We start from the raw sequence: 15,895 nt of genomic DNA on the forward strand, positions 1-15,895 counted from the left end.
GAGAGATGGCCTCCGTCTGCTTCTTCACCAAGGAGAATTGCTGGGCAAAGTCCTCAGTGGTGTCGCCGAAGAGGCCGAACTGGGAGACAGGGGCGTTGAGGAAGCGAGTCTTGTCAGCTTCACGCATCTCGACCAAGTCCAGCCATTGCTGACGTTCCTGGACCACCAGTGTGGCCATCGCCTGCCCGAGCGCCTGCGCTGTGACCTTCGTTGCTCTTAAGGCGAGGTCGGTCGCTGAGCGCAGTTCCTGCAGCGTGTCGGGATCAGGGCCACCCCCGTGCATGTTTCACAGTGCCTTGGCTTGGTGGACCTGCAGGAGAGCCATGGCATGCAGGGCGGAAGCGGCGCGTCCGGTAGCGCTGTAGGCCTTCGCGGTGAGCGAGGATGTTGCTCTACAGGACCGGGAAGAGAGTACAGGGTGACCCCGCCAGGTGGTAGTGCTTCCGGGACATAGGTGGATTGCAACAGCCCTATCCACCTGGGGAATCGCCGTGTATCCGTGCCGCGTTCCGCCGTCGAGGGTGGCGAGGGCGGATGAGCAGGTGCGACGAGTGGAGAGTGCTCTCCACGAAGACGTCAGCTCATCATGCACTTCCGGGAAGAAAGGAACCGGGGGCGAGGCTGTGACCCAAGAACCAGTCGTCCAGCCGTGATGGCTGTGGGGAGGATGGAGGGTTCCAATCCAAGCCCACGCTGTTGGCTGCCCGGGAAAGCATATCGAACATCTGCGCGTCGGCCTCTTCCTGGGCGTGCGAGCCCGAAGGCGGCAGCCCAGGGGAGTCCTCAGCGTCAGAGCCCACGCCCTCCGATGTCGCGGCGAACTCATCTGCTTCCATCGCAAGAGGGTAGGCAGACTGGCTGTGAGGCGAGCCGCCGTCATCTCGAGCGAGGACGGGAGTCAACGAGTGTGCCAGGGCACGGGTGGTCCGAGGGGGCGTACCCGGCGGAGCTGCACCCGCTGTCATCCCCGTATCGCCTCCATCGCCAGCCGCATCGTCCTCAATCCCGTGGGAAGAAGGAGCGATGCGGGGGGCGGCTGGAGTGGCTTGCTTACGGTTGTAAGCAAGCCGCGATCGCAACGTTGTCATGGTCATGTTCTCGCAGTGAGAACATGAACCATCCACAAACGCAGCGTCGGTGTGATCGCTGCCCAGACACACGAGACAACGCCTGTGGCCGTCGGAAGCGGAGAGTACTCTACCACATCCAGGAACAACACAGGGGCGGAAGGGCATCTTGTAAAAGGACGTTCAACGCCGCTGTGTTTTGCTCTTTTAGAGGAAATTACTCTTTTAAATAAAATCACTCTTTTATGAAAGAAAGAACTCGTGAGAGATCTTTATTAATCTGCACTGTCGATGCGCCCAGGGGCAGAATTCACAGCCGTGCAAACAGGAGAAAGCCGCTGTTGTGCGCCGTAGAATCCAACAGCATGCAGCAGAGGGATAGCAGGAACTCGGTGTGTATACGCAGTAGTTGCAGACACGACCATCGGCTCCGAAGAAATTTTCTGAATGAACTCCCGTATTTGCGCCGCTTAAGTACCCGTATGTCCGGGGGCGGGACATGCAAATACTGGTTGCCAACTCTCATTGGCCTTTTTTCATAGTTCAGAGGTGAATATCGGCGCTCAAGAGAGACCCCTAGTGTCGCTTCTCTGACACAACGTGGAGAGAGCGACAGAAGGGGAACATGAAAAGCACAAGATCAAAAACTTAGAATCTGCCATTCTGACAATGACTGTTTCAACAATAAGATCAAGGAAGAAAAACTTTGATCATAAAGAAACAACCATAAAGTTCATGTCAAGAGAGCAGAAGTGACTAAATACAGAAACTAGTCTCTGTTGTTCAGTCTGACGGAAAAACACCAGAATCACATTAAAACAATTACTAATGATATTAATATACTGAAGGAAGATTTATGTTCTTCATAAGATCAAAATGTTTCATTTGTGTTTGTGCACTGATCAGTGTTGTGTGTGATTGTGTTTGTCCACTGATCAGTGTTGTGTGTGATTGTGTTTGTGCACTGATCAGTGTTGTGTGTGATTGTGTTTGTGCACTGATCAATGTTGTGTGTGATTGTGTTTGTGCACTGATCAGTGTTGTGTGTGATTGTGTTTGTGCACTGATCAGTGTTGTGTGTGATTGTGTTTGTGCACTGATCAGTGTTGTATGTGATTGTGTTTGTGCACTGATCAGTGTTGTGTGTGATTGTGTTTGTGCACTGATCAGTGTTGTATGTGATTGTGTTTGTGCACTGATCAGTGTTGTATGTGATTGTGTTTGTGCACTGATCAGTGTTGTGTGTGATTGTGTTTGTGCACTGATCAGTGTTGTGTGTGATTGTGTTTGTGCACTGATCAGTGTTGTATGTGATTGTGTTTGTGCACTGATCAGTGTTGTGTGTGATTGTGTTTGTGCACTGATCAGTGTTGTGTGATTGTGTTTGATGACAGTGTGTGTGTGATTGTGTTTGTGCACTGATCAGTGTTGTGTGTGATTGTGTTGTACGAGCAGCTGCAGTATCTGTCAGTTGTATCAGTGCAGTCACTGTGCAGTCTGACTGACGGAGGTTTTTGTACGACTCTTTATCACTGTGTGAACACATATTTACTGTTGATGTAGTGAAAACTCTGACAGTAATAATCTCCTGAATCTTCAGTCTGGACTCCACTGATGCTCAGAGTGAATCTCTCAATCTACAGTGAGGGAAAAAAGTATTTGATCCCCTGCTGATATTGTACGTTTGCCCACTGACAAAGAAATTATCAGTCTATAATTTTAATGGTAGGTTAATTTGAGCCTTGTGTTGATCTACAATCTTGTCCCTGATATCCTTGGACAGCTCTTTAGTCTTGGCCATGGTGGAGAGTTTGGAATCTGATTGATTGATTGCTTCAGTGAACAGGTTTACTCCCTTTAAGAGTGTGTTCCTAATCTCAGCTCGTTACCTGTATAAAAGACACCTGGGAGCCAGAAATCTCTGATTGAGAGGGGGTTGAATACTTATTTCCCTCATTAAAATGCAATTCAATTTATAAAAATTTGTATATGCATTTTTCTGGATTTTTTTGTTGTTATTCTGTCTCTCACTGTTCAGATTAACCTACCATTAAAATTATAGACTGATAATTTGTTTGTCAGTGGGCAAACGTACAAAATCAGCAGGGGATCAAATGCTATTTCCCCTCACTGTACATGGAGTTCCTGAATAAAGGATGTTCTTGTGTCATAAATGATGAGTTTAGGAGCTTCTCCAGGTTTCTACAGATACCAGGCTAAGACCGGACTGGCCATGGGGAGAACCGGGACTTTTCCCAGTGGGCCGGCCATGAATATTTATAAATAAATACATAAATAAAAATAGTGAAAGTATGATATTTATTTTTGGTCACAGTATAAATGGTGGGAAACTACAGAATCCAAATTTTGCTCAGTTGCTCAATAAGACCAGATGGAAAGATACAAACAACAAAGTAACAATTTATTTTTTACTAACAATCAATTGCAGAAGTAATATTAATACATCAATAATAGACCATTTAAACATGACATGTAGAAAAATATGGTGTTTTTTATGTATCATGGTAAATGGTTTTACTTGCTTCCTTTTATAGAGCTTTGACAAAGACATCATGTTGTAAAGGACACAACGGTATTAAATGGCTCTGTTCATGTGACTATTTTCACATGAAATCAAGACAGTCTGCACTGTCATTTACAATTGACAACTCTGTATAAAATACAACAACTCTTTTAGACCCTTGACAAACAAACAAAAAACAAAGCCTAATGGTTGCAGATCTTCCACGGATTTACATTAGCTTACATAACATTAGTATTCATCCAGCATCTCTAACATCAGAACCAGCCGCTAGTTTTATAGGCCATTCTCCTCTTCCTAATCTTCAGTATTTAGATACGTATACTAATCCATTTCTCCCAGTCCTTTTCAAAAGCCCTTGTATGCAATCTCAGCTTGAATGTAATTTCCATGTTATTCATTTTTGTAACAATTTCTTCCAATATAATTCTGGTTGTTGAACCCCCTTGCTACCCCTCTCCCTGGGCAACTACCTTCCCTGAGGCTGCCTCTCCTGTTACCTGGAGTCTGTTATGCTACAAATAAACAAGCAACGTTACAATTTGCCAGTTACTCCTGTTTATTTACTCTGCTTATTAGCCAGCTAGCTACCTCAGCGTTAGCTGTCTCTTCCTCATCTGGGGTTTGACGTCTCTTAATATATTTTTGTATGCTCATTCTGTAAAGCAGGGTAAAAACTAGGGATATCAGTTTCAGCTTTTTATCTTTTAACGTTACCTCAGACTGCTAACGTTAGCTAGCTAGTGAAGCTGTAAGCAGTGTGACATTATAAACCTAGTAACGTTAACATTAATTTACGTTAATCATCATGATTCTAACTTCGGCAGAAATATTATCTTTGTTTTTCTTTTCAAATAATTCAGTTATTTTATTCTCTTTAAGTACAATTTATGGTTCATATGATCGTTATATTTCTGAACAATAAACAATGTAGAAGTCATGGTTTGTTGACTGATTATTGCACAGTCATCTTGCAAAATAGAGGTTAGGAGAATGTTCTGGGAATGTTCTCCTAACCTAAAGAGAACATTCTATTTACGTAAAGAAAACTTTCCTGGCTAACCAACAGGGAGCATTAGAATATCTGTTCTGGGAACCAAAAATTGTTAGCTGGGAGTTAGATTAACATACAGGTGCAAGGGGACTTCTACATTTCTAAATTGCACAAATGAAAAATACATACAAATATTCTCTCGCTTGCTTTTGCTTGCGTCAATGATTCAAATCTGCGTTTTAATGATGCCAAGATCTACTTTTATATTTAATTTAATCACTGAGAAGGTTTACCTGCAAACTTAGTAGCTCTAAACATCACAAGTAGCCTCAAGAATGAACACAGAGTGGCTGTATAACACATTTCCTTGAGCAGAATGTTGCACTCACAGGCATGGTTGCCAGACCCCACAAAATAAGTATAACATTAGGCAGAATATTTCCAATTTGTGCAAGTATAAATCTCATATTGGGGGTGTTGCATATCTTATCTGGCAACCCTGAGTATGTTAAATGCTTGTGGAGGCGTGTTAGGTCCCAATGCTTGAAAACTGAAATATCCAATAAAAATAAAAATAAATGCTTTTAGGACCACAGGCGGAGGGCTGGATCAGGCCCGCGGGACACAAGTTGCCCGGTCTGCTGTAGACCTTTCAAATTCCAAAGTACATTTCCATCACAATTGTAACCGGTGGGGTTAAATGGGCTAAAAATGAGATAATACTTTTAGTGAAATACCTTTATGTTTTTGTACAGTTTAGCCAATAATTCTGCAACACTAGAATGACACTTCATCTTAATGTATATCCCTTTCAATTTGCATTATATCATCTAAATTGTTGTGTGTACAATGCTATCTTAAAATTAATGTGCTTAAAAAAATTGCCAGTCAATTCTTCTGTACTTCATTGGAATTCTGACATCTATGAAAAATGGAATGAGTTCTTTCATGGACAAGGATGTTTTTTTTTCAGTGCAAAACTGATTGAACAAAACACATCTATAACACACAACATTCTGAAGTTGTGTGTGATAAAATATTAAATACAATCCTGAAAAATGTATTAAATATCTAATTAGATATAAATAAGAACATTTATAAATCAATTTTATTAAGTTCTCTGAAAACATTAATACACTCAGCCATCGTGTTTCATTTGTGTTTGTACACTGATCAGTGTTGTGTGTGATTGTGTTTGTGCACTGATCAGTGTTGTGTGTGATTGTGTTTGTGCACTGATCAGTGTTGTGTGTGATTGTGTTTGTGCACTGATCAGTGTTGTGTGTGATTGTGTTTGTGCACTGATCAGTGTTGTGTGTGATTGTGTTTGTCCACTGATCAGTGTTGTGTGTGATTGTGTTTGTCCAATGATCAGTGTTGTGTGTGATTGTGTTTGTGCACTGATCAGTGTTGTGTGTGATTGTGTTTGTGCACTGATCAGTGTTGTGTGTGATTGTGTTTGTGCACTGATCAGTGTTGTGTGTGATTGTGTTTGTGCACTGATCAGTGTTGTGTGTGATTGTGTTTGTGCACTGATCAGTGTTGTGTGTGATTGTGTTGTACGAGCAGCTGCAGAATCTGTCAGTTGTATCAGTGCAGTCACTGTGCAGTCTGACTGACGGAGGTTTTTGTACGACTCTTTATCACTGTGTGAACACCCAGCTACTACTGATGTAGTGTTCACTCTGACAGTAATAATCTCCTGAATCTTCAGTCTGGACTCCACTGATGCTCAGAGTGAAATCACTTCCATAGTTTGATCCACTGCCACTGAATCTAGATGGAGTTCCAGACTGAAGAGTACTTATATAATAAATGAGGAGTTTAGGAGCTTCTCCAGGTTTCTGATTATACCAGGCTAAGTAGGTGCTGTATATCCCAACATCTATATGACACTCTATAGTGGCTGTTTGTCCCTGTTGAACAGTTTTAACTTTAGGTTGAGTCACAGTGACTCCTCTGGATCCTGAAAAAAGAGAGGAATAAAACTATTAGTGTGCAAAACTCTACCATCACATACTATTAGTCCTGATAACAACAGATATAAAGTCTTTGACTCACCTTGAATAAAAACGGCAAAAGTCCAGATGAAGATGATGCTGAAGGTCATTGTTGTTGTTTGTGTTGTGTGATGATGAAGATTGTGTTCTGTTCTGCTGTCAGTCATGAAGTGTTAAACTCACAGCACTATAAACACTCTCAGATCACTGAAGCATGTGCTGACAATGCAAAGAAGTGATGTAAAATAAAGCTGTTGTGGTTTGAACATCTGGAGACAGAGCTGCTCTATTCTGAGAGGAACAGAATCACTTCATCCTGTCAATGCAAATATGATTTTCACTCCACACTCCCAGTGACACTGTCTGATTTGTTCAATGATCTGGACTGGAACACAACAGTTTCACTTCTTTGGAACGCTGTGATAATTTAGTGTCTGTATTTGTAATTTAGTACTGGTAAAGAAAAATGAACTGAACATTTTTTTATGCAGCCAGATCTAAAAGAAACATTTGTATTTACCTTTTGAAGCAAGTAGCTAAATCACAAATAATGTTTCATAAGAGGATTTTCATTTCATTGGTAGCTAAAGGTGGAGGAAGAGCGCCCCCTACTGAACAATCTCCCAATCTGCAGATTCACTCTTCATCAGCTGCAGCACACATGTATGGTGTTCCTTAAATCAAAGCTAGATGCCTAGATTGCACTTTAAGCTGGGATAGGACAAATCATTTTGACAGGAAAAAGTTAAACATATCACCTTTAAAAATGATTGGTAACACTTTTCAATAGGTTGTTTGTTTACATTAGGAAATGCATTAGGTATCATTATCTAACAATGAAAAATTATTTTTACAGCATTAATTAATCTTGGTTTATGTTCATTTATAAATAGACTATTGCTAATTTTGATTTCAACTATTGTTAACAAATGCAACTTTAATTTGAAATATATATTATTATATGTTGAAATGAACAATGCTCAAGTTTAACACGTTATTAAAGTAGTGTTCAATGTTCATTTAAATCAAATATATTGTAGTTAACTAATACAGCCTTATTGTAAAGTGTAAAAAATTATTAAATAATCTTGCATCCTTTGACTCTCAAATTCTCCATTCATTGCTGCTGAGCTGTGTAGTATTGTTTAAATGATATTCTAAAGATAAAAATGTTTCTGCACACCAAACCCATTTGGATTCATAAGAATGAGGCTTAAAGTCCAAGATCCAATGAAAGGAAAGCTTTACTGAAGGAAAAGTAAACAGTGTAAAAAAAAAACATGTGTGCAAAAGTGCACTAATACAGTATGTGAATATGTGCACAAAAAAGGAAAGAGAGAAAAAAGCAAACATTTCATCTTCAGTGCTTAAAGTAAATGTAACCAGCACAAAGCATATATACTGTACATATTTAAAGTCAACATTGATCACAAACAATGAGTAGATAAGCTGGACCATAATCAACGATAACAAGTTAGAAATCAGTCAAATGAAGAATTATTAAATAATGCACAGTGGCAAAACTACTAACTAAACTGTTTTAAAGTTTTTACATGTCTACAGGGAAAGAACAAAACATCTTTAGGACCAAAGTCAAACTCAACTAGTTGTGTTGCAGACAGTAACACCCTGCAGACATTGCCGTTCATGCCACAACAAAAGTTAGATTTGTCACTAAAAAGACGCCCATGTGGGTGGTACCTGTGCATTATTAAATCATTGGTTAACTGATTTGCACACAAATATATTTAGTTTGACACTAAGTAAATGTTATGCTTTCTGTCCTTACATTACTTCCCCACCAGATGACACTCTATTCTATGACTTTTTCTAATTGTAATGTCTGAGTATGCTGGTCTAGATTATGTAGTACAGAAGAACCCTTATGTGTGTTGGCCTGTGTCTCAGTAAAAAAAATGATCATCTTTTTATTTTTACATCAGAAGGGTAATATTCCTTATTGCTGGAATTTGTTAATATTTCAACTTAGAAATATAAACAGTATATTTTCTTCAACTACACTTGATTAATTGTCTGAATACTCCACAACATTATGCACACATTAAACCTGCAACAAATCATATTTTCCCACCTCAGGCATTAATCACTTTTATTATTTTTATATTTTTTTCTGATTTGGACTCCTTTTGTTCTCAACCCCGTTAAGGACATAATGGTATATAAATGGTTTGAAATTATACTACATAAAACTGGTTATAAAATAAACATCTGCCTGCAGCTCATCATACCAATTTAATAACGACAAAAATAAAATGATGAAACTACAAATAGGCAAATTGTGTGGCTGTGGTCTCATTATTCTTGTTAAAAATGTTTTTAAGTCAGATTTTTAACTAAAACACTAGTTTTTTGTGCTAGCCCTTAACATATCAGACTGTGTTAAACAAACAATGTATTGATTTTTAATTGTGTTTCAATTTAATTTCCCAATGCTGTCACTCTCATCTTAACCCCGCCACAATTCTCCAACAGCTAAGCTGCTTGCACCCACATATTTTAAACTAAATAGTGTTATAATGTACACTCACCGACCACTTTATTAGATAAACCTGTACATCTACTTATTCATTTGATTGTCTAATCATCCAATCGTGTGGCAGCAGTGTAATGTATAAAATCATGCAGATATGGGTCAGGAGCTGCAGTTAATATTCACATCAACCATCAGTGTTGGGTGCTGCCCCTTTAAGGACGTTGATTTTGTGGGCTCATGGGATCGCCTAGGAAAAGGCACAAAAAAAACAGAGAGACTAAGAGACTTGCTGAAATTCTGTAACAATAACAGATGAATCTATAATTTAAAACTATCTATTCCCAGTGTGGTGAGTAACAATTTGTTGTTATAAGTATATTTATGGTTCTTGATGTATTGCTATGTTGATCGCTATTTGCGACTTTGTGAACTCACTAAAATCAGTTGGGTTCAAAATTACCCAACACATATATCACCGACCCATTGTTGGGTTATTTTAACCCAATGCATTGAGGAGCAAGTTTTACCCAATAAACTGGGTTATAAAATAACAAATTTTTTGGGATTTTTTTTGTGGGGTGGGGGGCAAAATGTTGCTTTAACCATCCTAGTATTATTGGTACTATTATTATTATTATTATTGCTGTGTAAATAAATTATAATGGAAAAGTTACAAATGTCTTGAAAATGCTTTATTTCCATTAAATTAAAAGTTGCAAACATTTTCATTAAATGGTTGCAAGTAAATGGTTGCAATTATGTTATCAATTTACTTAATTTTTATCATTAAGTTACTTACAATCATGTTTCAATTTACAAGAACCACCACAAATAAAAAAGTAATAAATAAGTAGGCAATGGTGTGACGATGCTGGCAAGGACAAAGATGATGAAGTGACGAACACAAGTGCAGTTTATTAAACAAAAGTGAGATCCAAAAACCCTAACATGAAACATGAAACATGAACGTGACTAAACTAGACTTGACACAAACAAAGCATGACTTGATTAAATCTTGACTTGACTTAAACAAAACAAAACTACAACAAAGTTACATTAACAATACTACACAAAGGACAATGGCAAAGGGCTAAAATACATTGACATGGGTAACAAATTAACAAGACCACCAATGAAAATGCAAGACTGAAAACAATATAACAAGACAATGAAACATGAACCAATAACAAGACAAGACTAATAAACAAAGGAACCAATGAGAAAAAAAACTCATGAAACATCTCTGGAACAGGATGACTAGACAGAAGTGAACAAATTTCAAAATGAAGGACCTGAAGACATAATAAACATGACATATCCCCTCCTCTAAGGGGTGGCTCCCGATGCCCCAACACATGAACAAAAACAGAATAAATATGACATAAGTCCAGTGTTCTGTAGGGACCTGGGGGGGTGTCTTGAGGCATGGGGTGTGGCGAGATAGGGTGTGGGGCATGGGATCAAGGCGGAGATCTGGATGAGAGGCTCGAGGAGCGGAGCCAAAGTGGAGTCGTAGGAATGGAGGTGGGCCTGGACCGTGGAGCAGAGGTTTGCTTGTGACATGGTATGGAGCAGTCAGGGGTTCGACTGAAACATGGCGTGGAGCAGACTGAAGCTCGGCTGTGACATGGCATGGAGCAGTCTGAAGCTTGGCTGAGACATGGCATAGAACAGACTGGGGCGTGGCTGTGACATGGCATGGAGCAGGCTGAGGCGTGGCTGTGACATGGCATGGAGCAGGCTTAGGCGTGGCTGAGACATGGCATGGAGCAGGCTGAGGCGTGGCTGAGACATGGCATGGAGCAGGCTGAGGCATGGCTGTGACATGGCATGGAGCAGGCTGAGGCGTGGCTGTGACATGGCATGGAGCAGGCTGAGGCGTGGCTGTGACATGGCATGGAAAAGGCTGAGGCGTGGCTGTGAGTCCAATTTACACTGGTGCCGAAACCCGAGATCTGGAAATACACCCCATGGGGTCCTCCCAGTTGACCGAGGTCCTCCAGTCCCTCACCCAGCCTACATCAAGTCAAGTCAATTTTATTTGTATAGCGCCTTTCACAACACACATCGTTTCAAAGCAGCTTTACAGAATATTAGCATTAACAGACGATAAGAACTGTAATGTCTATAAAGTCGATTAATCATCATTGTGTAATTTAGATAAAATACGAATTTTAATAGTGTTTATAAATAATTAAATGATAATTGTATTAATAACCCCAGTGAGCAAGCTGTAGGCGACTGTGGCAAGGAACACAAAACTCCATAAGATGTAGATTAATGGAGAAAAATAACCTTGGGAGAAACCAGACTCACTGTGGGGGCCAGTTCCCCTCTGGCTAACATTATGAATGTAATGTAAATATTAATTATGTATAGGTAAAATCATGGTTTAAAATTATTAAACTAAGTGATAAGGGTCATTGATTAAACATAGATTGTGTTTGAACTGTAAGATTAATGACCAAAGTCTTTGAAGTCCATCTTGATTAATTGCAGAAGTTCACATAGATGCAATTGTCCTTGTTAATTGGCTGATGAAGGCTTTTGTTGGCAATTGTTAGTCTAAGCATTTCATTTCAGGATCGTAGTCCATAAATAGACCGAGGTGATGCAGGTTGGAGTTGGCATAATTTCATCCTCTGAAGTCCGTCATAATAGATTGAAGTGATGTTTGGCTGGCACCGGCTGCATTTAGTCATCATCATTCTGCGACATGTAGCAGTGGAGTCCAACATGAAGCAGGAATGGTGCTGGATCCAGCCGGTTCTGGTGACCTCAGGATAGGAGTCCCGAGGTTGAGACAGGGAAACAAATAAAAAGATGTAAGCGTAGATGCCATTGAATTTATTGCAGAGTTAGAGATCATGCTCAATGTTTCTGGTTTCTGGTTCCGGCAGACCCAACTAAAGCAGCCTAATTGTGGGATAAATTAGGTGTATGCCTGGCTAAATAGATGAGTCTTTAGTCTAGACTTAAACTGAGAGAGTGTGTCTGCATCTCGAACAGTGTTTGGGAGACTATTCCATAGTTTAGGAGCCAAATATGAAAAGGATCTTCCTCCTTTACATCAGAGCCACCAACAATCCCCGGCCCCGGTGAGATTCCCGGCCATGACCCAGGACAACCACAGCCCCCTCCCACGATCCTGAAGAGGGGGACAGAAGACGACGCGGAGGCTTTCCTCGATCTGTTCAAGCGGACTGCTGAGATCTGGAGCTGGCCGTGTGACCAGTTGGCGGACCTGCTCCTTCCGCTCTTGTCCAGGGAAGCCCAGCTTGCTGCTCAGCAACTGCCGGTGGCTAACCTCCTGGCCTATGCCGACCTGAAAAAGGCCGTCCTACAGTGGGTGGGTCGAAATCCTGAGCAATCCCAGGCGCCGCACAGGCTGCCCCCAACCGAGCCGGAGCATAACGAATACCGGTAAGAATCAAGGGGATACTCGCCAAACTTTGGTGGACACCGGTTGTAATCAAACCATTATCCACCAATGCTTGGTTCAACCCTAGGTATTGGGCACTGCTAAAATGGTGAGGGTGAAGTGTGTGCATGGGGATATTCACAAATACCCTGTATACCGAAATTTAAATGGCAGGGAGGCCACGGTTAGTTCTAACATCTCTAAAGTCTCTCCTGTAACTTCAAAGGCATTCCACAAGTCCACCCCCCCCCCGTGGAGAACACTGAAAAACAAATATACAATCCCTCCATTTAACTCTTAATTGAACTATCCCAAAATGTATATGATGCATTCCTGTGTTGTATGCATGTCCTGATGTTATATTAACCTAGGTATGATTCTGGAGTTATGTTAGGGTAACTTCAGATGCTGACATCCAAGTTTAATTATGTACCACTCTATGTATATAGTATATATCAATTTATCTCTGCAAACCCCATCTGTTTGGTATTGAAATGATCCTCTCTTTATGCCTTAATTAATGGTGTATTGTATGTTACTATAAAATATATCATACAATTTTTTACCATACTTTGGAGTAAAGCTGTAAAAATGCTTAGACCACCTTAAAGGGTTGTGAAGGGGAACATAGGAAGATCTCACGCTAAAAGTTGGCACCTATGATTGGTAATTTTACAAAAGATGGGTGTGAATTGATTTGGATTCAAGAGACCTCTGTGCAAGAATATTGGTGCTCATTCCCTTGTGAGACAGTGCTCATTCCCTTGTGAGACGGACACTTTCCTGCCTTCAAGTTAACTCCATTCACGCGGACAACCGATCTCCGGAACAATCCAACAAACGCTTCAGCTCACGAACTCTACCATACAGGCCTGATTGGTGGAGTGCTGCAGAGATGGTTGTTCTTCTGGAAGGTTCTCCTCTCTCCACAGAGAAACGCTGGAGCTCTGTCAGAGTGACCATCAGGTTCTTGGTCACCTCCCTTACTAAGGCCCTTCTCCCCTGATAGTTCAGTTTGGCCGGGCGCCCAGCTCTAGGAAGAGTCCCGGTGGTTCCAAACTTCTTCCATTTACGGATGATGAAGGCCACTGTGCTCATTGGGACCTTCAATGCTGCAGACATTTTTCTGTACCCATTTTGGAATAAGGCTGTAACATAACAAAATGTGGAAAATGTGAAGCGCTGTGAATACTTTCTGGATGCACTGTGTGTGTATATATATATATATATATATATATATATATATATATATATATATAGTAATTCTAATTCTCACCTGGTTGACCTCAATTCACCCCCAGGCACATTAAAGTATACAGCCCATTCGCTTATTATAAGCCAAAGGGTATTAGATATTCCCCGGTTGTTTAAGTGTTTGGCCCATCCTCCCTCTCTTAAGTATACCCTCTCGCTAGGCATAATAACTCGACAGCGCCCCCACTCTGTCAGTCCTGTCATAAACCTTAGCAGTGGTAGTAAGCTTAGGCCTTTTCTTCCCTCTATCTTATTCTGTGTTTATTTTATCTGATTTATGTTTATATGAATTAATTGTTTTAGTTTGTTTTATTGTGTTCTGTTTGTTTGTTCTGTTGTGTTTTTGTTTTCTTTCAGTTCACATGAGAGCCATCAGGGAAAGATGACCCACACAAATCGGCCACACATGGCCATTCACGGTCAAGATAATAGGTTATTGGCCTACATCCCACTAACTGTCTGCACCAGTTAGTCAAAAACACACACACACAGCTTACATGATCAAATATTATTGTAGCTCACTAACTCTGCACAGCCTTTGTGTGCTGTTTTTCTCTCGCCACCAGTGAGCCAGTATGTCCTGATCATCCAGTCCTGCTGCCCACTGGGATCTCCTAGAGGCCTGGCTTAGTGCTATGACCAACGCCCTCCTGCCCAAAGCCGCCAGCGACCTACAGCACCTGAGCCAGGATCAGCTGGACGACGACTTGAACAGGCTGATGGCCACGATCCGACCCAGAGATACAACCACAAAGAATGGGCCAAGATCATCGGGGGCCTAGCCCACAACCTCATCCTCCAGGCACGGCTAAGTGAAAAGAACAGCATCCACCTGGAGCAAGAAGTAGCAGCGCTAAAGCTGGAGGAACCAGGCACATGCTCAAAGTTGCCTAGATCAGCTAACCCTTGAGGCTCAGGACCGGCGTCGGATAGAGGATGAAATGGACCCAGAACAACAGGAGGAAGTGGAGAGACTCCAAAGTGCCCTGGCAGATCTTCATGTAGAGACAGAGCAGTTGTAGAAGGAAGCCAGAGAGGAACTAGATGGAAATCTCAAGCTCATATCAACAAGCTGAAGCTCTCCTAGTAATATCAGAGACTGAACTAAAAGAAAGGGACGCTAGGGCCAAGGCCTGTGAAGGCCACCTGCAAATGGCCCAGGCTGAAATCCATGCCCTGGTTCAGCAAAAAGACTATTTAAAAGATGAACTTGACACTGGTCACAGAGAAATGAAACAGTCTTAAAGACTGCAATATGACCAGAAAGGGAAAACACACACCACATCGGCCAGAGCATCAAGCCCAGACAGCCAGCTGCGGAACCCCTCTCGACAGGCCACGGACAAGTCCATGTCCGAGCTCTCACCAGAGCAGAACAGTGCAGCTATGTCTGAGTCAGCAGAGATCCTGAGGATTCTAAAAGCACTCATCCAGAAGAAACCCTGCAAGAGAGACAAAAGGGACAGGCCAGACTCCTTATGACTAAGTGTAAGGCCCGAAACCAACATCCGCTCTGACTGTCCTCCGACTGAACCTAGCACCCAGCCACTGACCACAGAACCAGCCATCCCATCACCAAGTGACGGCGTCACCCAACCACCTCAGCTGATGGCTGCACATCCAGAGAAAGCCAACACACTTCATCACACCGTCAACCAGGACCCCAAGGTATCAGAAAGTGCTGTTTTGGTTGTCTGCCTCCCTAAGAGATCTCTGCGCAAGAATATCGGTGCTCATTCCCTTGTGAGACGGTGCTCATTCCCTTGTGTGACGGACACTTTCCTGACTTTCCAACAACTTGCTTTTAAGTTAACTCAGTTCAAATATCCCGCAGACAACCGATCTCCGGAAGAATCCAACAAACGCTTCAGCTCACGAACTCTGAAAAACAAATACACATTCCCTCCATTTAACTCATAACTGAACTATCCCAAAATGTATATGAAGTATTCCTGTGTTGTATGCATGTCCCGATGCATGTTATATTAACCTAGGTATGATTCTGGAGTTATGTTAGGGTAACTTCAGATGCTGACATCCAAGTTTAATTATGTACCACTGTATGTATATAGTATATATCAATTCATATCTGCAAACCCCATCTGTTTGGCATTGAAATGATC

The 15,895-nt window shown here is 41.5% G+C and overlaps 1 gene segment (V, D, J or C); it reads right to left on the bottom strand.

Annotated features, from left to right (window-relative positions):
* Positions 1-6,246: 6,246 nt before the first annotated feature.
* Positions 6,247-6,770, bottom strand: LOC127638014 (Ig kappa chain V region 120-like). The segment is given in 2 exon segments: positions 6,247-6,569; positions 6,665-6,770. Coding segments are annotated over 2 exon segments (429 nt in total).
* Between the last annotated feature and the right edge of the window lie 9,125 nt (positions 6,771-15,895).

This window comes from Xyrauchen texanus, chromosome 46 (assembly GCF_025860055.1).
Source record: "Xyrauchen texanus isolate HMW12.3.18 chromosome 46, RBS_HiC_50CHRs, whole genome shotgun sequence".
Classification (NCBI taxonomy): domain Eukaryota; kingdom Metazoa; phylum Chordata; class Actinopteri; order Cypriniformes; family Catostomidae; genus Xyrauchen; species Xyrauchen texanus.